At 42.8% G+C, this 25,896-nt stretch overlaps 1 protein-coding gene across 3 annotated transcripts in view; it reads left to right on the forward strand.

The window, feature by feature from the left end:
• The first annotated feature begins 1,833 nt into the window (after positions 1-1,833).
• The window catches only part of ITM2B (integral membrane protein 2B), a 64,166-nt gene continuing 40,103 nt past the window's right edge, over positions 1,834-25,896 (forward strand). For 2 of the 3 annotated variants that reach the window (XM_088444610.1, XM_088444674.1), the window contains exon 1: positions 1,834-2,156. In XM_088444610.1, coding sequence (XP_088300736.1) covers positions 2,064-2,156 — 93 coding nt within the window. In that variant the 5' untranslated portion in view covers positions 1,834-2,063. The remainder of the gene's footprint in view (positions 2,157-25,896) is intronic. The other variant, XM_088444735.1, reaches the window with a different exon arrangement.

Here is a 25,896-nt window from a genome sequence, read left to right on the forward strand (position 1 = left end):
GATCTAATTAGAAAAATTGTGTTGGCACAAAAAAACTGCGGATCTGAATCCAAATTGGATAGTAAAGAAGATGGACAGGACTAACAGAAAATGCATGCACACGATAAATGAGACTTCATCATGTGTGTGGCCTATGTCCAACCAAATTAGTGGCACCAAATAGAATGCCATCACTTAAACTAAAAATCAACTGGATAGATCAATCCAAAGTGACCACGACTCTTTGTCTAAAGCTGAGTATACACTATACGATGTATTGTACAATATATCGTTCAGACACATCATATAGTGTGTAAGCCCGATCCGTCATTTACAACGCTCGTTCATCTGTTTTTCTGCACGTACGGATGGGATGATACAATGAATGTTTCGGTGCTGTTACATGCAGATGTAGCGAACACATTGTGCCATTGTATGCTGGATCGTGCAGTGTGTACGGCGTGCACAATGTATCATTACATTGCAATGTTCCATCACTGGGTCACACCGTCATATGGTGTGTATGCAGCTTTAGATGGTCAAAATCTGGTACTTAGATTGGGAATTATATACTAAAAGAAGCATAAGGGTCTTTTACAGTCAGAGTGGGTGATTCAATTGTTTAGATAGCGGCTATTTTTTTGTAAGGCGTCTGAAGGAGCAATTCAATTGTTGCTCTGTCTCAGCAAAATAGCCTTCGCACCAGCATTTTTGCTTGCACCCTCAGGTGGGTGCAAGCAAAAATGTGTGATAAACCCGTGGTTAGAGTGCCCTAACCAGAACTTTAGACAAGTTTAGCCGTTTTACACAGCTGAACCCGGTCTAATAGGGCGTGAAGATAGCGATAATGGGCGCCAGAACAATTGAATGGCAACTCATGGCGCCCATTATCGCTGCCCACACAATTGAATCGTCCCCAGTGTCATAGCCTGAGCCATATAGGCGAATGCCATTACTCCAGGGGGGGCATCCAGTAGGCCTGGCAGCCCTGCCCTATGTCATCCAACACAGACTAACAGGAGGATCCGCCATGATCTCTCAGGAGAGGAGCTGCAGTCAGTGCAGACTGAAGTGAATGTAAGCTCTCACGAGCAGGGACCTCTTCCCTCACGTGCTTCTCTTTACATTTTCTTCTACTCTTTACTTCCTATAAGGGCACCTAACACGTGACTGCCAACTCCCGGCTGCTTATTGTGAGTGCTTTAATCGCTATTGCAGCAATGTATATAAATTGTGTCCTTGTCCTGCACTGTAATGTACTGTAAGTTACTTGTTTCTTGTTCACTTATTAGTTCTATGTACGGCGCTGTGGAACACTTGCGGCGCCATACAAATAAAGGATAATAATAATAAGTGGCGGTGTTGGGCGAGGTTACGTCTGAGGGTGGCATTCTCTGTGTATGATACAGAGGATGCCAGCACCAGGGAAGGGAAGCACCATGTCAACACCAAGGAAGAGATAGCGAAGGTTCCAGCAGACCGTGGGAACTATTTTTTGGGGTGCACCAGCTAAAATCTTGCCTAGGGACGCAAACTGATGAGGGCCAGCTCTGGGAAGTGTTGTACTTGGTCCTTTGCACCCCACAGACAGAGACAGCTGTTCCAGTTCCACTGAGCCACCTAACTAGCTGATCTATGGCCACTATCTATGCCCACATATGAAGCAGCTCCATTATGTGAGTCTGCCAATGACTAGAACCAGTATAGCAGCATGTGCAGCAGCGATTACCAAGGTGCCCTCCTCCTGTATACAAGATGGTGCCATGTACTGACACCTGGAAGAGTGCATCTAGCGCATTACATCACTGTCTGCGATCCCCGTATGACAATACCAGCGCTGCTGACAGTGTGCTGTGCTGTGCCGGGCGCTGGCCGCTGCCGCTGGTGCTGTTGTTGCCGTGCGTCACGCTGTGGCTCGCCCTCTCTCCCTCTCTCTCTCCTCCTCCGCCTCCTCCTCCCGTCTCCACGAAGCTTCGCAGCCAGATTCCGCTGACAACAAAGAGACGAGTCCCCCAGCAGCAGCCGCTCGGTGACAGCCAGGAACCCGCAGCCGCTCCCTCCCAGGTGGGGTCCTGAGAGCAGACATGGTGAAATTAGCCTTTAATTCGTCGCTGACACAGAAAGAGGCCAAGAAGGAGGATGAGAACAGCGAGGTGCTGATTATTCCCGAGAACAAGGTGAGTCGCAGGCGGAGCCTCCCCGGACCTCGCACCCTGGTGTTAGCGCTGGGGACACCAGTCTGCAGGGTATAGGTGCCCTGGGAGTGGACTGGAGAGGTATATAGGTAGGCTATAAGGAGCAGCAGGTAATGGTGTCCTGTGGCCGGTTGTTTGTTGTGTTATGAGACCCATTTAGCGTATGCTCCACATTCCGTGCCCCAGCTGCTGCAGTGCCACCTCCCCTGCATGCAACCTGCCTGGCACATTGTATGGCCCTAGTAATGGCAATAATGTTTCCTCCTGGGGCATCTGCATTATGGGTTATTCTCCTCCCCCTCCTGGGTAACTTTTGTACCTGAGCGCCACGTTGCATTATAGCCCCCGGGGGGGGAGGGGGTTGCTATGGGGTCCCCGTGTGCCCAGGTCACGGTATCATGGGATTGCTATGCCAAAGCCCCCTGGCTGGAGAGTATATTTCTTGTCATTTAAACACAGAAAGAGAGGAATAAAATGGTGGAAGCTGTTGGTGATATCAGAGACACTGAGATAAGCTCTGTAAAATGGCTGACAGGGGAGTAGCAGCAGTTGGAGCACAGGCAGCATGTATAATGTATAATGGTCCCCTCTCTGCCTGGATCTCCTGCTCTCCTCCCTGGCTCTTGTCAGGGTGGTATTTTCCTGGCATATCCAGATCTATCTCCTTTGCACATACTGTATAACTGATGGAAATAAGCACTCAGCATTTTAAAAAAAATATAAAAATTACATGTAATTTCCCGGGAGATTTGAGAATCCTGTCATGGTATAAAATGAATCTCCTTGCTCTGTTTCCATTGTGGAGATAGGATAAATGTACAGTGACCACCTGTTTTCCATGGTTGTGAGGCTGAGTATTAATTATCTTTCACATGACAGATGGCATAGACATTGCCAGGTGAGCAGCAGAATATAATGGATTCAGTCCTGACCATACAGTTTCCAGCGCTCATTGCCTTGGTACCCGATTACTAATTAGCAAATGTAACCAATTGCTGTAGTGTCATTTGTGACAATCGCATAAATTATAAATGCAATCTATGATTATTTCATAATGGTTCACAAACTATGTTTACAGCTGTTTCTATAAGTAGTATTTACAAAGGTTGGAATTAGTTGATAATCATGTAAATAAATAAGATTTCCAAATAGTATGGCAAGACAGGTATTAAATATCTGATAGGAATTACATTACACAGCTGCCTTCTGGATAATATGGAAAGTTCTGTAACTCAAGCATATATTTGATGGCAAATGCAATAGAAATATCGTATTGTACTATGTTGAAGCTCATTAATATGTTTTTTTCTCATGATATTTCACTCAGAAATAATGTTTTTGCCTTTTATGCATGTTCCTTTATATAACAATGATTCCCAGGTGGCAGTACATAATTTTCAAGTTTCCATGCAGAATAACGGATGAAACATGTATAATGCACAAATATCTAATTAATATATACCTGTGCTCCTGGAAAGCATGACAGCAATTCTTTGTGTTCACAATCTCAGAAGTGCACGTGGTGCAGTATCTCCATGCATAAGGACACTTCTAGCCATTTTGAGCCAAGCCTATTAACACTGCAATATTTGCCCGTTGTCGTGGGATGTGCTTCTCAGTTTACAGTTTAAACAAATTATTTGCAGTGTTAAGCAAGTGGCATTCAAGATATGACATTTTATAAATTGATTCTGGAGAGCGTAAGCAGTGCAGTGCTTACTGTATTAGCATGTAAGCAGATTGGAATAGGAGCCTCATCTGCTGTGTCATGAGCTGACAGCATTTACTGCATTCAATCCTGTTTTAAAATAAATATTTCTTTGAGTTTAGTTCTGTAAAATACTCCATACATACACTTGTAGTACTAATATAGACATATGCTAATGAGGCAAACAAATGCTGATTATGTTTATTGTAAAAATTGATCTCAACATTGTCATTATTACTTTATAATTGGTTCATTATTGGCAAAGCACTGAACATCTTAAGGCCCCCATACATGGTGCGATATGCACTTTTCGATGCGACTTGCGATCCGACAGCCGACATATCGGGCGGTCCCCACACAAGGAGCGTTCGGGTGGCCGACCGGCGAAATGCCGGCACCTCCTCCCCCACCCGCATAGCTCTGCATGGGATCATACATCGCATCCCCAGATCAAGTGAACATGCATGATCTGGAGATGCGATGTAGGACCCCACAGGAGCGCGCACTGGACGATATCATGCCCACACACACTACGATATAGCAGCGATATCGTACCAATTAGTTGGATCGCCTGCTATATCGCACTGTGTATGGGGGCCTTTAGACCGTGTGTCATAGGATACATTCTTCTTATCAATTCAGGGGGAAAAAGTAATCAAAAGCTTGAATTATAAATTGCATTTTTTTAAACACTTGGCTAATCAAAAATTATTGAGGCTTCATGATCCTTCAAGGATTTGTTATCAATATTTGTGGCTATCTGTACCTCATCCATTGTATAGAAGGTGTTATGGACTGGAGTTTTTGTGGACCCGGGGTGGAAACAGAAGTAAAAGCAGGAACAGATTTAAATTGGAAAGTCGGTTGTTTTATATGGTTATTGGTAGACATGAAAATATACAGGTAATAATTAGAGTCCAAATGTGAATAAACTTAGAACTGCGGTATATGGATGATATGTCACTGTAGTGGGAGAGAACAAAGTCAATGTCCAGAAAAGTGGCATCGATGTCTAAAGTGGAATCCCGAAATGATGCAAATATGGCTGAATGAGATATCCTTGATGCACGAGGGGTTAACGACAGGTTTCAAAACACAGGAGTGGGTACCCAGTGATGCACGAGGGGTTAACGACAGGTTTCAAAACACAGGAGTGGGTACCCAGTGGGAGACAAGGCAGTCACCCCTGGACTGGAGACTGTGGGACTGGTCAGAACGGTGCTGGGAGATCTGTGGTAGCCGATTAGCTGACAGGAGGCAGAAAAAGCCCCGGAGCAGGAACAAGGCTTAGGAGTACAGGGAACTCTCTCACAGCAAGCTGTGAAACACGTTGCACTGGCAACTACAGGGAGCTCCAAACCCCCTTAAGTACACAGTAGCCGAGTGTGAATGGCTGGAAGAGATCACCTGATGCATCAGGATAGGCCCACTATGTCACATGACCTTAGGCAAGATGGCCATGTCCAGACAATCGCAGCATGGTGATGCTGATAGCCTTACCCCTGCCAGCAGGACTCCCCGTGCCCACCCAGTGCCAGTCTCCAAGCACCAGCTCCCCTGCCGGAAGGGCCACGCCACAGTGTCCGCACTGGTAAGCACCGCCTGCTCCTGGGAAGAGATACCCTGGTCGTGACAGAAGGGCTGCCATATGTACAAGATCTTGCATCAATCCATATTTGAGAATTTTAAAGACCAGAATATTAAGGTCTTTCCTTTTATTGTATCAATGATTCCTAATTTTCCATCCAGCGATGGCACTATGGATGGGCACAATAGACCGCTTCTGTACATGGGTTCTTAACTTCTCAAGCGGCAGATGTCTGTAGGGGCAAACACTACTTCAATGCTGAACTACATTGATCTGTGGCCTTCAGGACAAAATTATGGCTCCATGTTCCTGGTAGTCTTTTTGATGATCATTACGGACAGATTGGCTGCTTTGCCTTGAGATTCAAGAGGCTCTACCTCAGAACTGATTAATCTGTTATGTACAATTTTAAGATGAGTGTGTCATTTGGTAATGCCCATAACAATGAAAGTCAACAAAAGGCCGCTCTTGCTTTTTTTTTGTACTTATGACAGTGCCTTCTGGTACAATTCCTGCTTGCTAGTTTTTTAAGGTCCAGTAATTGTTTTTGGGACATCTGTCCATTTAACTCTATGGAAAATAGTTCTGGCAGCACTTGCCCGATTTCCCATTTGCTGTAAATGTTTGGCTTCTTTTGCTTCACAGATACTTGGCGTATCCCAACAGGCCCTTAGTAAGTTGGCCTCAGTTTCACTTTAGCCCACGTCGCCTCAACACTTTCTGTGCACTTTTAGTAAATATCTGACTCTAATGCTACCTTGGAACTACCTTCCACTGTGTTCATAAGTCTTTACTGTCATAGCTCTTTGGGATCTGGCTGAACGGAGAGCTTAGTTTCACCTTAAAGTCAATCTGATCTTATTTCCCCTGCCATAACCTACCACTGTTAGCAAAATTTTTTCAAACAAAACAATGCTAATAGTTCTCAACTATTAATAACTGCTACAATGACACAGTTATATATATATGTATATATATATATATATATATATAATATACACACACACCTTAGAGATGGCACTCTAGTAACAGCAACAGCAGGGGGGTGCCAGGTCCAGAGAAAAATCATAAACACACACTAGCACTAAACAAGCTGAGAGTCCTTAGTGTAGAAAAAAACAGCACTCACGTTTAGATGAAAAAATCCACAAGGAAAACTGCAAGACAGTGGAAACGGTCGTTGGGCCACTGCTAGCCAATGCTGCATACCCCACTTCTCTTCATGTGAATAAACTTGTGGATTTTTTCATCTAAACGTGAGTGCTGTTTTTTTTCTACAGTAAGAGCTCTCAGCTTGTTTAGTGCTAGAGTGTGTTTATATATCTTTTTTTTCTATTTTTGGGGGCCTGATGGAGCAATTAAATTGTTGCTCTGTTTGGAAGCAAGAGCCGCGGACGCACACATTTCTGTTCCCAGCTGGTCCATTCAGCGGCCATTAATTATCGACGCCCACAAAACAATTGAATCCCCCTCCATAGATTTTAATCTTTTGCAATTCGAAACACCATAGTATCCACATCCAAGACCATAGTATTCTGTTTCATCTTTAGAACATTTAGGGGCCAATTACAGGCGAAGGGTGCGAGTTGCCTTTGCAACGGGACCGCACCTCGCACCCCTCACGTTTGGCTCCGACACCGAATTTGCATAATTTTGCTCGTAGCCCTGTGGGGCTGCGAGCACTTTTATGCAAATTCGGGCTGCCGTCAACTGCGCCCGCTGTCGCGATGGTTCACACGCTCGAGTACATCGAGTACAACTCTAAGGGGATTGACCCCTTAGAGTTGTATAGCAGTGCCATCATGGGGGCTGCAAACAAAGGTCCAGAAGTACCGCTAGTGTGGCATATAGCCGCACTTACTCATGGCCACAAGTAATTTGCGGCTAATTGAATCGAGCCCTTATTGTGATATGAAAGTGAACAGAAATGTTTTCATACCATAGTGTTTCCACTGTCAAAATGCATCATTCAGTGATTTGACTGCATAATTTATTCACATTTACCCACATGTTACCCTGTGTTAGATTTTTATCACTTTACGTTTCTTGCTACAGTATATCACAGCATCCTAAAATGCTTGCGTGCCCCTTTCCTTCCCTGTTTATATGACAATACTGGACTACTTAAATTCCAGTATTGCAGGAAAAAAATGCCTGCTCTGATTGTTATGCCAGCTATTCTATGTAATAATTTCAATGGTAACACTTTCAATGATATATTTACTGTGCAAAACTTTCACAGATAGCACTTGAGCAAAGGACAAATAAATAAAATTCAAACTTATATGTAAAGGGGCACATCCACTAGCAGAACAAAAAAATTATGCACGATTACGACATGTAATCATGCAGTCGTTTCACAGTCTGTGCTGTGCCTACACCGAATGAACAGTGCAGGCACATCAATCATCCCCTAACATGCTCAACATGATGTTATCGTCAGGTTGACCAGCTTGTTCAGCCGATGATTGTTGTTGGAAATGATAAGCGGGAGCGCGAATCACTGGTCGTCTCTGACATTAATGTGCACGATTCATGAGCGATTGAATGATAATATCGTTATCGTTCAATCGCTCAAAGAAATCGGCAAGTGGATATGCGCCTTAAGATTACAATAACATTTGTTACTAATAACATTGACAGATTATACACACACATTTCAGCTAACTACTATCAGAAATAAAACTGTGACATTGGAAGAAGACTTTCCTGCATACAGCAGACTTCTGTCAAAAGTCGTACTGAAGATTACAGCCAACAACTTGGAAATGTTTGTTAAATGAAAAATAACTTTTAACTATATAGCAAAATTCAGTGTCCTACATCTCAAGTTCAATATTTCAACATGATTTTGACCCTGAATACAACAACAAGGTGGAAGAAAGTCTTGGGCGCTTCAAAACTATGCTGCAGCCTTTTCAATAAAGATCTTTCCCCAAAAATCCAAAGAAATATCCGTTATGCAAAATTTATTGAAAAAATTGGCGCTGCTAGTTATAGTGTGTTTAGAACAAATAGAAAAAATACTTATCCGTGTAGATGCTGTAATAAACGTCAGTTCTAATATTCTTTCTTTGTCTTTACCCAAAGTTCCGAGATCTCTAGTATATTCACAGTGACAGCAGTCCAGGTGAGAATGTCCCCTTCTTAGCCAACGCGTTTCGAGACGGAGACTCCGTCTCGAAACGCGTTGGCTAAGAAGGGGACATTCTCACCTGGACTGCTGTCACTGTGAATATACTAGGATCTCGGAACTTTGGGTAAAGACAAAGAAAGAATATTAGAACTGACGTTTATTACAGCATCTACACGGATAAGTATTTTTTCTATTTGTTCTAAACACACTATAACTAGCAGCACCAATTTTTTCAATAAATTTTGCATAACGATTATTTTGACCCTGTATTTTAGATTTTTAGTACCTCTTGACTAATGCAGGGTACACACTTGTTGATATATCATTTGTTCGATTGATGAATGATATATCGCAAGTCCATCAAAAAGTGTGTACATCCGTATTTCTGTGAACGACGTTGGTCACAAACATAGGTCGGCCCTGCAGCACAGCTGATGCCGATATATTTCAAATATATATTGGTGCATGTGTGTATGGGTGATCTGCCGACCGCCCATACACTTGCTGCAGGGACCACTGACATCTCAACTGGGTGGGCAAATTTAAATACCCGCTCAATTGTGATCTCAGTCCAGAAATATTGTGCATATATCTTACAATCGGCCGATTTGATAGTGGATTCGTGAGCAAACTGATCCGTTGTTACATAGACACATAGAATTTGACGCCAGATAAGAACCATTTGGCCCATCTAGTCTGCCCATTTAGGTTAGCTTATTAGGGTTAGGGGTGGGTTATGGTTGTAGTGTTTACCCACCCTTAGTGATGTGACTAATTGTTGAATATTGATTTATTCCACAATACCTGCGTGTAGCAGCTAGGGAAATAATAGCTTTGAATAAACACAGTTTATCAACCTATATTGATTTAAAACACTGTTCTGATTCATTAGTTTATCTCTTATGACAATCAGCCTGCATTATTTCATATGATCTTAAAGTGACCCTCACCTACTGAAAGTGGAGTCAGCCTTTGTGTGGACTGGCATTACAGAGACTATCTATTTGCTAGAATGCTGTATGACTAATATTCACAAGGCCTTACTTATAATCATGGGTTACTACTTTATAGTAAATTGATAGGCTATGTTATTTTCAGTCTCTGGTTTCTGAACAACTCAAAAAATTCACATTCTCCATCTCCAATCATGAGATAATGAAAATGCTTTAACTTCCCGGGTGGTGCCTAACCCCAAGTCCCCCCCGGGGGTGCCTAAACCTATCCCACCCCTCCCCGCACCCTAAACTTAACCTCCTTCCGGTGGTGTCTAACCCTACCCCGAACCCCTCAGCCTAACCCTAACACCGAGGGTGGGTGCCCATCATAAATCCCACGGGGTGCTTAAACCTAAACCTTAGCGCACCCCCCCGCACGGCTAACTGTAACCTGACCTCGCTCACCTTCGTTCGGGATGCCGGCTGACGGTTTTTCGGCTTCTGGCTAAAGATAGGTGTCTGTATTTCGAAGCCTATCCTTAATCCCTCATCGGAATCCTGACGGCTCGCATCCCGGGGTTCGGTAAATTGACTACATCCCGACTAATATGGCATAATTTATCACTGAGAATTCATCAACCCTTGTGTACTTTACATGTACACTGGACCTGGGAAAATGCTGAACAAGATTACTACTCCGGTTACACCTTTCCTGCAAACTGGGAAGAATTATGGGGCCAAGTGTAATAGTTGAGAGTTTAGAAAATGTGAGGTTTCTAACTTAGTAAACTCTGCCAATGTAATAGAGTCCGAGAGCAAAGCAACAGAGCAAACTCGCATGTTTTTCAGACATTTTCTAAACTCTCATCCTATTACATTTGGCCCAAGTTCTTCAGTTACAATCTAAAGAAATTTGCTTAGAATGCTGAATTTTCTCTCTTGCAAAAGACTAGAATTGGAGGACAAGGATAAATGGTGCTCAGAAGGGTGTTTTTCCTTTGTTAAGCTCCAATGCTACCCACACAGCTTTCATTCTGGGAAAACAAATTTCTGTAACAAATAAATGATCTATAATGAAATTAAAAGTAGATTCATGATGGGGGCGTGGCCTGACTGCAGACGCGAGTGGACACAATCCCTGTGGGCTCCTGCTGAATCCCATACAAAAGGGGTTAATGAGACCCTCTCCCGGACCCCAAAGGTCTGAAGCGCTTTGCGGGGCCTCTCGGGAGTCTGCTGGGACACCTGCGGCTGTGTCAGAAGTCCGGGGAAAGTGTCAGCCGACCACCGGCGCATAGCGACGCACTGAGGCCTGTCAGACCTGTGAAGCCGGGGACTGGATTTGGAGTGGGACCCGCCGGAGCGCCCCGCGGTAACGCGCAACTCGCGCCTTAAGGTAGCCTCTTTCTCCTGACCCGCATTATCCGGAGATCTCTTTGAGGGACTGCTGGTGCTCACCTTACCCTCTAGAAGGAGGATTAACAGGCCCCAGGAGTCGGCTGTATTTGTAGCTGGGCGTCCTGCACTCAGCCTGCATCTGTCATCTGCGCTGTCCTGCTGGTGTGAGTAGGTGGCTTAGGCTGCCTGATATAAACTGGCTTGAGATTGCTCCCCTCCTGCCTTTCCCCCAGTCCTGACATCCAAGAGTCAGGGGCAGATTTTCCCCAGCACAGCCAGGCCTGAAATGAGATCTCTATAAAGGTCCGGTGGCCATTTTGGAAAGTATTCAGGCTGACTCTTCTGCTTAAGCACAGCCAATTTTATTTTATTTGAGCAAATCTATCAGTAATTACTCTGCAAGTATATTCTGAACTCAGTGAGATGTAGTCGCTACTTCACTTTAACACATGTTCAATACCGCCTATAGTAAGACCTGAGATCAGTTCAGCATATTGAAGTCATTACATGTTGGTGTGTCTGTGCTAATTCATATCTCTATTCTGCAACAATCTTAATATCATACATGGCGCCTAAGAAGCCGAGAGTCGAGAAACCTGTCTCTCAAATTTCTTTCTTCAAAGCCTCATCTCAATCTCCTAAATCAAAGGCTGTTGATGAGTCTGCAGCACGAAAGGGGTCCGCTATATCTCAACCTGCACAAAGCGAAGGGGCGACACCTCCGGGCCCCTCTCAGGATACTTCAGAGGATGGAGAAGTTCTTACAGTGGGTACAATGAAAAAACTCCTCTCACAATTTAAAAATGAAGTTGCAGCTGAATTTCGGGCTACTCTTCAGTCTTGTCAACACTCCATAGATGATCTTGGAGGTCGTACGGATGATTTGGAGACGAAAATGGGTGAAGTGGTGGGGTCACATAACGATCTCATCACAATGCATGAAGCAATGCAGAATGAAATAGCATCACTCAAAGATAAAGTGTGTGACTTGGAGGACCGTTCACGCCGAAATAATCTAAAGCTACGAGGCGTTCCTGAGAATATATCCAATAGCAGCCTCCACGATTACACAATGTCTCTGTTTCAAAAGCTTCTTCCTTCTGCGAAATCTACTGATCTTTTGATCGACCGTATTCATAGGCTCCCCAAAGCCAAAAGGGCACCAGAGAACGCATCAAGAGATGTCCTCATGTGTATGCACTTCCATATTAAAGAGGCTCTGTTGAAAGCTTCTCGTCCATCGGAGGAATCGGCCGCTGTTATGGGCCAGTTGCAATTATATGGAGATCTATCGCAGGCTACTCTACTAAAGAGACGTTCACTTCAACCTATCACTTCTGCCCTTCGAAAAGCTGATATTCTTTACAGATGGGGCTTTCCTACTAAACTCCTCATCTCACGCAATGGCTCCTTGACCACCATTTCCTCTATTGAAGAGGGTGAGAAATTTCTTTCAGAGATGAAGGTAGAAGTGTCCTCTTCTAGATGCTCTCCTCTTCGCCATATTCAGAAGGACTGGTCGACTGCTGAATTGTAATGATTTCGAATAACTTTGTTTTTTGTTTTTTCCCCATGCCTATATGGTAGAGTTGATTAGTCTCAAGAACCGTAAGACTGTAATATTGAGTTAGATTCTTTGTTATTATGTTGGTCATAGTGTCTAAATGGGTTCCTTTGTAGGCTGGGGAGAAATTCAAGTTATCTTATCTCAGGTCTAGAAGTTCCGCTGATCTAGGTTATAGTTATGACCTTGTATTCCTAATGTTGTTTAAGGTGGTGTATGACATGTGTTTAATTTCCCATGTACCCCAATCGTGTTGCCATGGTTAGGCAACCGTCTCTGACCTCAAGTGAGGGCATTTCAGTTAGTTTATCTTTTTGTTGTTATTTAATTTTATCATTGTGTTTTTATTTTTCTGTTTTTTATTTATTCATTTATTTTTTCTTCCCCCTTTTGTTTTTTTATTATTTGATTGTAGTAGGCCAAGATGTACTGATTCAAATTGTCGCTATACACAGCTCAGGGGTTACAAATTCCCACTGGTTTTCAACTATCTCATAATACTTTATTATGGTTAATCTGATATCAATTAATGCCAAAGGGCTTAATTCACCGCATAAGAGAAGGCTCGCTTTAAATCATTTCCATAAATTAAAGGCTCAAATTGTAGCAGTTCAGGAGACACATTTTTGCGTCTCCTCTCCACCAGCGTTTAATAATGATAGATTTCCCCTTTGCTATATGGCTAGCGGTCCATCTAAGAAAGCTGGAGTAGCAATCCTTATCTCAAAACATTGTTCATTTGTACTGAACAAACAATATTCTGACCCGGGAGGGAGATATTTAGTGCTGGTGGGTCAATTAGAGGGTAAGGAGGTTACCATAGCGTCCCTATATGCCCCCAATACACGTCAATTGAATTTTTGTAGGAAATTTTGTGCTTTTCTCCAGAAATACAGTAAAGGTGCCATTATTATTATGGGAGACTTTAACCTTGTGCCCGACCCCTTGTTAGATAGGTCCAGTAAAAGTTTGCCCAGGAATCGGCAGTCTACCGAGTGTTCTAGAGGATTCCGACAGCTCCTTGCAGAGTATGAGCTATATGACATTTGGAGAATTAAACATCCAGCAGATAGAGATTTCTCATTTTTCTCACATGTTCATGGCTCGTACTCAAGAATAGACTTAGTACTAGCTGATAAATTTACGCTATCTTCTATTAAAAAAATAGATATTATGCCTATGGCATGGTCTGATCATTCCCCTATTTTCTTTTCATGGGACATTGCACATAGACAACATATCCCTGGCCCGTGGAGATTAGGTAAACATATGTTTGCTCAGCCAGAGGCTCAACAACATATTCAGAAGTCCTTATCGGAATACTTAATCAATAACAAACCAGATGAGACCTCTGTCTTTAATTTTTGGTGCACCTTGAAGGCTGTTGTTCGGGGCTCTGCAATACAAATTGCCGCCAAGTTTAAACGAGAATATAGATTAAAATGGGCAAACTTAGAAGAGGTTGTTAACTCACTAGAAACAGCTCATAAAGCGGACCCAGCAAATAAAACCATATATAAAGAGTTAGCTGGGGCACGCAAGCAACTTAATGTCTTTTTACTACAGGAGGTGCATAGGAACCTTGCCCGTTTGAATCAGAAGTTTTATGTATTTGGAAACCGTGCATCGAGATTACTTGCCCGTAAGTTAAGAGGAAAGCGGGCTAGAGAAAAGATATATTCGATTAATAAATCGAAAGGGGGTAGGGTGATCGATCCGTTTAAAATAGCAAACTCCTTTGCTGAGTATTATGCTAAATTATATAATCTACGGGAGGATCCTTTAACTCCTCAACCAAGCTTAGAGGGAATTAAAGAGTTCCTCAGGGATGTAGATCTCCCTGTCCTAGACTCGGCCACATGTGAAACTCTTAATGCTCCGTGGACCATAGAAGAGGTTGAGAAAGCTATAGATCTCATGCCCTTAGATAAAGCCCCTGGTCCTGATGGATATCCCTCTAATTTTTATAAGGTTTACAAGGCGGATTTGGCGCCGGTACTTTTACTAGTGTTTAATGAAGCTACCAAGTCAGGAATATTTCCCAAAGAAATGCTAGAAGCCCAGATTATAGCCATTCATAAACCAGGCAAACCCACCACTGAGGTTCAGAATTATAGGCCCATTGCTCTACTAAATGCTGATATTAAGCTCTTCGCCAAATTAATAGCTTTAAGACTCAACCCACTGCTACCATCTTTAATTAATGCAGACCAGGTGGGTTTTGTTATGGGTCGCCAATCACCTGATAACACCAGACGAGCCTTTAATATTATAGAACATTGTGAGAAGGCTCAAAAACAACTACTACTCTTATCATTAGACGCGGAAAAGGCCTTCGACAGACTACACTGGGGCTACCTCCGGGAGGTTTTTACGAAATTTGGGTTTCAGGGATTAATTGTAGATTCCATTCTGGCATTGTACACGGTCCCCTCAGCTAGGGTATATGTAAACGGTTGCCTTTCCTCTAATTTTAACATCTCTAATGGCACCCGTCAGGGGTGTCCTCTCTCCCCATTAATTTTCGCGCTAGCAATTGAGCCTCTGGCTGAAAAAATCAGAGGGTCACATGAAATTCAGGGCCCTAAGCTGGGGAATACTAGCCACAAAATTTGTCTATTTGCGGATGATGTTTTGATTAGTCTGTATAATCCCCGAGACTCCCTCCCTGCTCTACACCATCTGCTGGATGCTTATTCAAGGGTCTCATTATATAAGCTTAATTCTAATAAATCCGAAGCCCTCCCAATAAATATCCCCACGGACACATTAGAATTTTTAAAATCATCCTTTAACTATTCATGGGTATCATGTTCCCTGAAATATTTAGGAGTGCGCCTGACTAGAACCAAAGATATAATTGAATGCAATTATGCCCCTCTACTGGCCAATTTTGAAGTGGCCTTGAAAGACTGGATGCTACATGAAGTATCCTGGCTGGGCAGAATAGCTGCCTTTAAAATGGTGCTACTGCCAAAACTGCTGTATCTGTTTCGTACTATTCCCAGAGTTCTTCCTAAACCTATGTGCAATAAATTTAACAAAGCCATAGGCCGATACATCTGGAAAGGGGGTAGGCCGAAAATAGCAAGAGCAACTCTCTCTTTACCTAAACTTGAAGGAGGAGTTGCATTCCCAGATATAGAGAAATACCAGTATGCTTGTTTGATAAATCAGGCGAGAGATTGGTTTATGGAGGATAACATTAAACCTTGGGTTGCGTGGGAATCGGAGGCCGTTAAACCCCTAGCTCTCCCAGATTTGTTATGGCTTCCGGTCGCCGCAGAGCCCCCAAGTTCCAGGCACTCTGGTTCAGTTGGTGCCACAATACAGGCATGGAATAGATTCGTTATTAAGCGTGAAGATGTTTCCTTACCGACAACTGCTCTCTCATTATCTTGTATAGCTAGACTAATTGGAAACCTACAGGTGGAGTCTTGGAATGCTGCAGGAATTAATTCATTGGGGGATATGATGTCGGGTGGAAAAGTTATCTCCTTTTCTGAGCTTCAGAGTAAGTTCAGTCTCCCGAAACAGGATTTTTTTAAATACTTGCAGATGCGGCATTGGGTTCAGAGCCTACCCTCCCTCAATCTCCAACACAGTTCCTTACCTGGGTATATACTAAAACAATTCCAGTCCTCTACTCAAAAAGGTGGCATTACATGGTGGTATCAACAGCTAATAACGGAGAATAGACCAAACAAATTCACATCATTACAAAAATGGGAGAAGGATTGGTCAAGAACATTGGAAAAGGAAGATTGGGAAATGGTTTTTCGAACCTGCTATAAGATGTCCCGTTGTATGAATCACTCAGAAATGTTCTTAAAATTGCTCCATAGATCATATTTCACCCCTGAGAAACAACATAAGATTTGGCCATCCATTTCTAAATTTTGCTGGAGAAAGTGTGGAGAAGTGGGCAGTATCTTCCATGTATTTTGGTCATGCCCTCTACTGAGACCTATTTGGGTCGAAGTGTTCACCTTGATTGGGGACATTGCGGGAGTGGGGATACCACTGGACCCGGTTATTGCTCTGTTTCATTTTTTCCCGGGGAACTTATCAAAGGGAGATAGATATATATTGGGGCACATTCTGATTTCTGCAAAAGCTGCTATTGCTCAATTGTGGAGAACAGACTGTGTGCCCAGCTTAGGTCATATAATAAATAAAGTAAATTGCCATTGTGATTTTGAGACAGCGGACAGTAACTATTCTACTGCGGTCTCTTCGCCCCATATGCTGTGGTTTAAATGGAAAGAATATAGGGATAGTCTGGGAGGAAATCCCTTGAGACCTGGCCCAACTGATATTGGAATACTACATTCTCCTTCTCCTTCCAATAATATTGTCTCTTGAGTTCCAAAAGTGTATTGTTTTGTCGATATAGAACTGGGTTATACAATACCGTTTTGAAAATGTGATATTTGTATGTATTTTCTGAGTGTGTAGTATCAAAAATTTAGCTATTTACTCTTTTTCTTTTGTCCCCCTCCTTTTATTTTATTGTGTTTTTAAATATTATTTTATTTTATTTTTTTGTATATGTTATTGTTGAGATTATTATAATATTTCAATTTATTTACGGTATCTAATAAAAATATAATTGGTAAAAAAAAAAAAAAGTAGATTCATAGATCAGTGCAGTGAATATACGAAAGTGAAAGTATGTCAGTATCCCTCACTCTGCTGTTTTAGCTTATAATTTGCCATTGACTGAAATATATTATAAGTGTTTGTTGTTTGCACTTGGCGATAGATATATTTTGCCTGTTCCCGGCTTTTAGGCAGTTTTCTATTTGATTGGTTCTTTTAAATAAAACAATATAAATATACTGTTTGGTTTGGTTGTTCTGTAGACTGAAGTTTTTTTTTTACATATTGGATGTCTATTAGATTATACAAAAAAAAACTTAATAATGTTATATTTATTTATTTAATACAGAATCTTTTAGGATTATCAGTCAAATGTTTTAGCTCTCCCCCATTATTTATTGAAACCTATGCAGTTTATTGTCTCATTGTACTCTGAAATTAAAGCATAAAACAAATAAACAATTGGAGATGAAAAATAAATCATAGAATAATTTTGTGTACCGACTCTGCATTTGTAGAGCAGGCGCCTTCTGCAGATATAACACTCGTGGCATTCTTTCTGTTGGCATCCCGACTGGGTTATAATCCCGACGCCTACAGCTAAGTACCCCTATCTTATCCCAGCCCCATAACCCATCCTCTCCACACCCTTAACCTAACCTCCCCCCATAGTGCCTAAACCTAACTCTGCAGGGTGCCATTCTAGGCTCCCTGATAGTCAGATAGCGCTAGCAGAAAAAAGCTCAGAGGGCCAGACCAAATGATTCTGCGGGCCTTATACGGCCCCTGGGCCTGAGGTTCCCCAACCCTGTTTTATATAGTTTTAAAAAAATGTTTGGACAGCATAAAAAAACCCTAAATGATGATCCAAAGATTAAAAATTGTGATTAATCGGCTCATCAGACCTTTCGGCCTTCAGTAGTCTACTGGGGCTTCATGGCCCAGGCAAGCCTATTTTTCATTGCTGCAAAACAGCTGTAAGGTTTAAACCTATTACTTGATCTTTGAAAACACTTTTTTTTTTTAATATACTTTTTAGTTTTTGTTAAGCTAAACTATTTTTTTTTTTTAACCAGAAAATGCATTATTTGGAACATTTCATGCTTTATATTGATAGACAACAAAGTAAAGATTTATAATTAAAAACATGTTCAAAAGGATGGCAAAAATGTAGTGTTCTGTTTCCAAAGCAGAGCTACTAGATCTCTACACCCTAAATCCATCTAGTACCCAGCCATTCTGTAATCATATGTTATGGACCTGGACAGCTCATGCTTAGAGATTGCAGTCAGTGCCTGTCATTGTGGCAGTGGGGTGTTATTCCAACCAAGTTATAGTATGTGTACATAAATACTTACTGGTACATATTTATAGGTGTTGGTAATTTATATGTTGATGGTATGGATTTATTGTCTTGATTCTATCAATTTATAACTCAGAAGGAGCGTGTCATTAATGCTAGCAAACACAAACTGTACGTTATAAGGTAAGGACAAAAACAGAGGGATCATTAAAGGTTCCCATACACACTGCATGTGTGTTATTAAAGACAGCAGATCGTTACCAGAATCTTATGATGCATAAAGAGATGTTGGTCTGTTTGGTCGTACTGTAAATATGGTCAGACAAAGACCACATCTTTCTGTATGCGGTCATTGTTAAGGCAGGTATCCACTTGCCGATTAAAATGAGCGATTGAACGATAACGATATTGTTATTGTTCAATCGCTCATTAATCGGGCATGAAAATGTCGGAAACGACCAGCGATGCGTGCTCCCGATGGTTGTTACCGACATCAATCATCGCCTGAACATGCTGACCTTTAGACTGCTCTAATGTTAGATACGGCCATTTGCTGTGTGTTTATTTGTTTATACTTTGGCCAAAATATCTAAGCTGGCAAGCTTAAATATTTTGGCCAAGTATTTTATCATGTGAGCCAATACAGTAAGAAGGTCACTGCAATGCATTTGAAATCAGAGCGGGATATTCAGTCCTCCTTAGTGTGCTCCCAGAAAGGTTGCAAAGACACTACATGATAATATATTCTCACACACCATACAGTGTGCAGGAAAATGAGCAAAGATTGCTTACCGTGATGTGCACAGGCAGACATCACGGTGGGATATATCATAGAGCAGTGGTTCTCAAACTCGGCCCTCAGGACCCCAAACAGTTCACGTTTTGCAGGTCACCCAGCAGGAGTACAGGTGTTTTCATTTCTTACTGACACATTTTAAAAGATCCTCAGGCGGAGCTAATTATTTCACTTGTGATTTCTGTGAGGAGATCTGGAAAACATGCACTGTTTGGGGTCCTGAGGACCGAGTTTGAGAACCTGTGTCATAGAGAATTGAAATTCTCCCAAAATGTGTTACCTTCTTGATGTCAGTGTAGGGATTCCGAGAAAGATGAGGACCCTTGACATCAGGTTGTGAGCTTTCATATTTTGCCCAGAGTCCAAACTCCATACTGTTAGTTTATTTTGCTATATGTATTTATAAATTTGCACTGTGGGGGAGTGTTTTCTTCACTCTGAACAGCTGTCCTAATAAGCAATTGTATATTAGCAGGTTGTTTTTTTGCTGGAACCCCTTTATAATACTGATGTGGCAGCGCACTTCCTCCTCTGGTTTGCAATTATTAATTAATGCAACGTATCGGGCGAACGGGCACCGGATCGTGTAATGTGTACTGGCTGCAAGATATGTCGGCCCGTCGGTGGTGCGGTCGTCCGTTGCATTGCTGGGTACACACATCGTTAAGTATGTACCCACCTTTAGAACCAGGATGTGGGGCCAGAAGTTAGGAGCTAGGAAATTGAAAGCAAAAGTCTGCAGTGCACAGTACATACCAATAGCAGCAATAAGTGGTACTATGACCTCCACAATTTACCCAGCTATTGTCCCCACATTAGACCAGCACCATTCTGTCAGTGCCATAACCACCACAGTATACTAACTAGGTCCCCTCAACCAGCATAGCGACCAGTGTAACCCCTTCCTCCATTCACCGTACAGCAGCCAGTACTCCTCTACACACAAGAGCAAAAACACATTGTTCAAAGATGCACATTTGAAATGGATAATCTTGCATACATTAATTTGATATATATATACTTTAACAAGTACATTGTTAAATAACTGCATGACACAGTTCTCTATAAACATAACACTCAGACCGTATTCTGAGTCGCACACTGACCGCACACAATGCTGATGTTCACGTAGTTGGCCGATGGTATAAGTACTGCACATGCATCAGAGTTGCACTGCGCATGTGTCCCTAGCTGAGAAGCAGAATTAATTTTGGAGGAGGCAGTGTGGATTTTAAAGAGCGTACATGTGAGGTATGGGGTGGTTAGGCAAAAGCATGCGCGTTGCTGACAGTGGCTGCATCGACAGTCGCTCTGCCGCTCACACAGGGATCCATGTTCAGATGGAGAAACGGCACCTGCCATAGGGCAGGTGCAAGTTTCAATGGTGTCAGACGGATTTACACAGGTGAAAGGCACTGCAAGTGGGTGTCTCAGTTTTTAAGAAATCAGCCATGGCATTGGCATAAAACTCAGACACAGCTCCAGCAAAGACTAATCCACATCTCTGTGTGAATTAGGCCCTTAGTGACCTAAATAATTCACACTTACGGCAAAATTTACTAAGCGGTGGTTTGACGGCGGGTTCTATTCTACACCCCGGCGGTTTGGTGTCGGGTTTTATTCTGTTCTAAATCCCGGGGGTTTGGTGACTGTTTTGCAGCGGTTTCTAAATGACAGCCCTGTTCTATTCTATTCTACAATGTGTTTTGATGGCAGTTTTGCAGCGGTTTTGGCCTTAGTAAATCTGCATATAGCAAAACCGCTGCCAAACCACAGTCGAAACACATTTTAGAACAAAATAGAACAGGGCTGTCATTTAGAAACCGCTGCAAAACTGGCACCAAACCCCCGGGATTTAGAACAGAATAGAACCTGCCGTCAAACCGCCGGGGGTTTAGAATAGAACCCGCCACCAAACCGCCGCCGCTGCCTGTGGAACAGGTAAATTATTGAATGCATAAGTATGACCAGGCGGTGTGCAGATTCTGCTAATACATCTGTGCCTGCTGTCAGAATCACTCACCCCAAATAGTACTTTAAATAATAATGTGCAAACAAAAGGAGATTTTATCTTTGGTTCATTCAATAACAGACCTGTGATTTGCTTACTGTGTAAGGGTGGATTTTTTTCCATTGTTTTATTTATGTCAGCAGAATGAGTACAGAGGTTATATGCAACAAAGTATCAAATATTTTGCTGAGAATAGATTTTAAATAATAAAAATGCACAACAAAATTTTGGTTGTAAATATTATAGCAACGAAGGTCCACTGCATTTTTATACAATAGCCTGGTAGCTATATAATAGACAGTAAAAGGAGAAGTAAAATAATGAGAGCTGCTAAATCTGCTAGGTTTTTATTTGTTTGGGAGAGGAAAGAAAAACTGGAACAGGTTTAACAATACATAACTCTTGCTTTGTTCTGCTGTAATGGAAATTGTATGTGTATGTATATGTGTGTGTGTGTGTGTGTGTGTGTGTGTGTGTGTGTGTGTGTGTGTGTGTGTATAATATAGAATAAATGTGTGAATCAGTGGCACTCTTAGGACTTGTAAACATGTAGATAAAAGAATCAAATCTAGACCATGATATAGGCCAGCCTTCAATCTCCTTTATTGGAGATTTTCCTCAGGGACCTGCGGCCCACGTGTGGGGACGGCACCCGCAGGCTGTTTTAGCATTTTTGTCTAATACAGGGCTCGACAAATTTTTGTAAAATCTAGGTGCCATCTTAAAAGTTTAGGAGCCAGACCATCGTCCATTACCAAAATTATGAAAGCTTGTATAGACCACCACACATGCCCTTTCAGTGCCCCTCAACCTAGTAGTAAGCCCCCTGTAATAGTTTCCCCAATAGTAAGCTCCCTGTGATAGTGTCCCCAGTAGTAAGCCCCTTGTAAAAGTGTCCCCAGTAGTAAGCCCCTTGTAATAGTGCCCCCAGTAGTAAGCCCCCTTTAATACTGCCCCCAGTAGTAAGCCCCTTGAAATAGTGCCCCCAGCAGTAAGCCCCTTGTAATAGTGCTCACAGTAGTAAGCCCCATCTAATAATGCCCCCAGTACTAAGCCCCCTCTAATAGTGCCCCCAGTACTAAGCCCCCTCTATGTGTGCCACGCGCACACACACAAAACAAAAGAAAAACAGAATACTTCCCTTAGTCCAAGATCCTGCGTCCGCTGCTGTCTGCCGCTCTCCCATAGTGCCCGTGGGGGGAGCCGGACTCTGGAGCTCAGGAGTGAGTTCTGGTTGCCGCCGCTCCTCGTTACTGTAGGAGAGAAGTCATGACGTCTCTCCCATGGTGTCCGTGTAGTAGTAAATGTGGACAACATTTTTAAACGTCCTCTTGAAATACTGCTATTCACGTGCATTTGTTTCCAATAGCAGCTAGCTTCAGTATTCGCATTTACAGAAATACTAGTGTTGCCACATATCTCTTCACCAGTATAAGAAACACTGATGTTTTTTTTAGACCAAATATACCTTGAAAGAGCAGTGATTTTGGCAAAAAAATAAATAAATAAAAAATTTGGTTTGGTTTCACTTTCTATGGAATGGCCCCTAACTGTATTATTAAATAGAGTCGACTAGATAGAGATGTACCAATTCTGCTAATTCTCACATTTATAGATTTTTTTTTCCACAGTACTTTGCTAGCTGGAATTTGGCTGCGGTTTATATATATTTCCTTCTCTATTTATATAAAAAAAAAAAAAAGAGTCCCCGGTTTAGGGGTCTGTCTGTTCACGTTTTCCAAAAAAAAAAAACTGCAAAATTTTCACCCAAAAAAAAAACAGGTGAAAACGGCAACAGGCGAAAAAAAAAATGGAGAAAAGTTTTCTCCATCCCAGACCAGGAGAAAAATAAATGCAAAATCCATATTTTTGGCTAAAAATGTGTGGATTTCTTTCAGAACCCTTTGGACACCCCCCCTAATGATAAATTACCGGGAAAAAAATCATAAATTGCATACTTTGGCGAAAAACGACAGCGCAAATTTTGGGTCGAAAAAATAAATCGTTGAATAGAATAGTTTCGGGAACTCCATTGTGCAGTGTATGGAGGTGCTCCAATTTTTGGGTCGTTGCTCCCCCGTGTCAGCTGCACTATTATGCAGTCTATGGCCAGCTTAAGTGCCTCAAAAAAATCTTCTTGTAGCTTTGGCAACTGTTAGTAATCCAGGACGTGGCATCCACAAAATTGCCACTATGGGAGTACTGCTTAATTCTTATGACCACCAGGTGATTTTATGCAAAGTAGATATTCCGCAGATAATGCTGATGAATGGAAAGGTGAAGCTATGCAGAGACCAATGAATTATATCACTCATGAAATAATGTATAAATACCCTGGGATGAGGGATGGGGAGGCCATGCACTGGTGCTGGTACTGCTGTCAGGTTGCGTAGGTTTTTTTCCAGATATATTTAATATGATCCCAAAAGGAGTTTATGTTGTAAAGTGGAGGTGCACCCAGGAAAGTGAGGAACTGCGGAGTGATGGTGAGCATTTGTGCTAGAAACTGCTTGTAAAAATGGTAATTGGTCACACATAGACAAACCAGGAAATATTACAAATCTGTGCTGAAATAACAGTAAAATAATGTTTTATAACACCAATTAGTGGTAACTATCCAGAGATTAGGATTCAATATCAATAATTAAACATGGGACACAGTAACAACTTCAACTTAAAGTTAACATACAACATTAGAATTTCCTCTCCCACATCCCAGCCTCATTGCTGATTGGCCACCTGCTACACTTATCCAGGACAGACTTCTGGTGAGACAGGCTTCCAATTGAGAAAACCCCTCTCCGGGTGAACCGTACATCTTGGACCTGTGAGTCACCATTGTGCACATGGTGCACTCTCCCAGCTATTAGGAGACGGCAGACCCTACTAACACCATCATAATGGTACACTTCAATTAAGGTATTGGTCCTCTGCCTCATTTCCCTGAGACATCCCTGAGTTATCTTACAGATATCATCAGGGCTGCTAGGGTTATACTGTACACGGCGAGAGGACTTTTACCGCTTATCTATATTCAGGTTTTGGGACCACACTACAGGCCTTCTCACCTGCTGGTCACTGTGTATCACCACACACAGCAGAAAGCAGCACCCTGTGAGTATTTCTAACCTACTGCACTGTCATTCTTTAATCAGGTACTCTCATCAGCTGTGGCCTAAGTAGTTAAAGTGCATCTGCTCTGCCTATGGTATCAGATCCACCACCAAATTCACTCTGAAACCAGATGCCTGTCATCTATATTTCATTCTACCAGATGTGTTTAGGGTATCCGCGCACACACTACTAAATACCAGGGGTATATAGTGTGCAGCAGCCATTCCCTTCACTACCCACTGGAGAATGTTCACTATACTTCTTTTTTGCTATATGTACAGTGTGAAACTATGGGGTCAATCTAATTAGGTGCGAGTTGCTATTTTCTCTTTGAATTCGCACAGTGAATTTATTTTGCAATCCAATTAGCAACTCGCACTGAACCACTGAGACTGAGGGCCTGATTCAGACACGGTCGCTCTGACAAAGCGCTCACTCTGAATCAGGGCCAGGTCCTGGCCGCTCGCATAGCTGTGGGTGACCACCCAAAGCTACAGCGAGCGGCCATGATGATGGTCAAGACCATCGCGACCATCGGGCTTGCGACGAGACCCTTGTTGTAGGGTCTCGTGACCGCCAGCCCCAGAGAGATTTTGGCTCTTAACAGAGCCGGAATCTCTCCACTGACATCACTCGTGATGTCAGTGGGGCTGCCCCCAAACGACAGGCGTTCTCATTGGAATGCCTCCGTTTGGGCAGCCACACCCCCCCCCCCGGCCCGCCCACCAAAGGGGGCGAGCTGTCACTCAACATCGACAGCTCGCCACCTTTGTTGCGAGACCCGGCTCCGTTGTGCGCATGCGCTGTGGGCCACCATCGACCCGGTTGCGAGCGCTCAGCGCTTGCGACCGGGTCTGAATCAGGCCCTGAATTCGCATTTTTCCATTCGCAACTCCCTGAAGGTGAGAGATGGAAAGGAAAATCTTAAAGGTTAAAATGTCGGAACACTGGACCTCATTCAGAGTCGGTCGTTGCGGCTGCTCGGTTGTACGCAACCGATGTTCGCTAAACTGCGCATGCTTAAAATTCGCAATGCCCGTGCGCAAACTAGCTGTTACAATCAGAAATTGCTCTCTCCTTGAACACAGCCAGGTCGTTAGTTTGAGTGACAGGATGAGGTGTTTGTGGGTGGTAACAGGGGAAGGTGCTTGTGAACGGGGGAGTGGAGATCCGAACGCAGGCGTGCCTGACTATGCAAACGGTGTTTTATGGAAGTGCATAATTAACTAAGTAGTGTCATGGCACATGTGACATGGGAGGTTTTTACACTGACTTGATCGTAATGCTTAAGAGAGGGTATGGTCAACCTTAAGCTCTACGACCATCTCCGATGGTCTCGATTAATCCTTATATGCCCGGAGATGGCGTGTATTGCGAACAAGAAAGGGGCGTGTTTTTAGTCTTACGGCCGCATCCTCCCCTCGCTCGTCCAGCTAACGATCCCATCTTAACGACGCAACTTGCGAGTGCTTCATTTGCATATCCGGCCCCTTTTCCCTTACGACCGAGCGGCCGCAACGACCGACTCTGAATGAGGTCCACTGTGCTTACCCCTTTGGACCCCCTC

The sequence above is a fragment of the Taudactylus pleione genome, unplaced genomic scaffold, assembly GCF_031769625.1.
Source record: "Taudactylus pleione unplaced genomic scaffold, aTauple2 ptg000005l, whole genome shotgun sequence".
NCBI classification, from domain to species: Eukaryota; Metazoa; Chordata; class Amphibia; order Anura; family Myobatrachidae; genus Taudactylus; species Taudactylus pleione.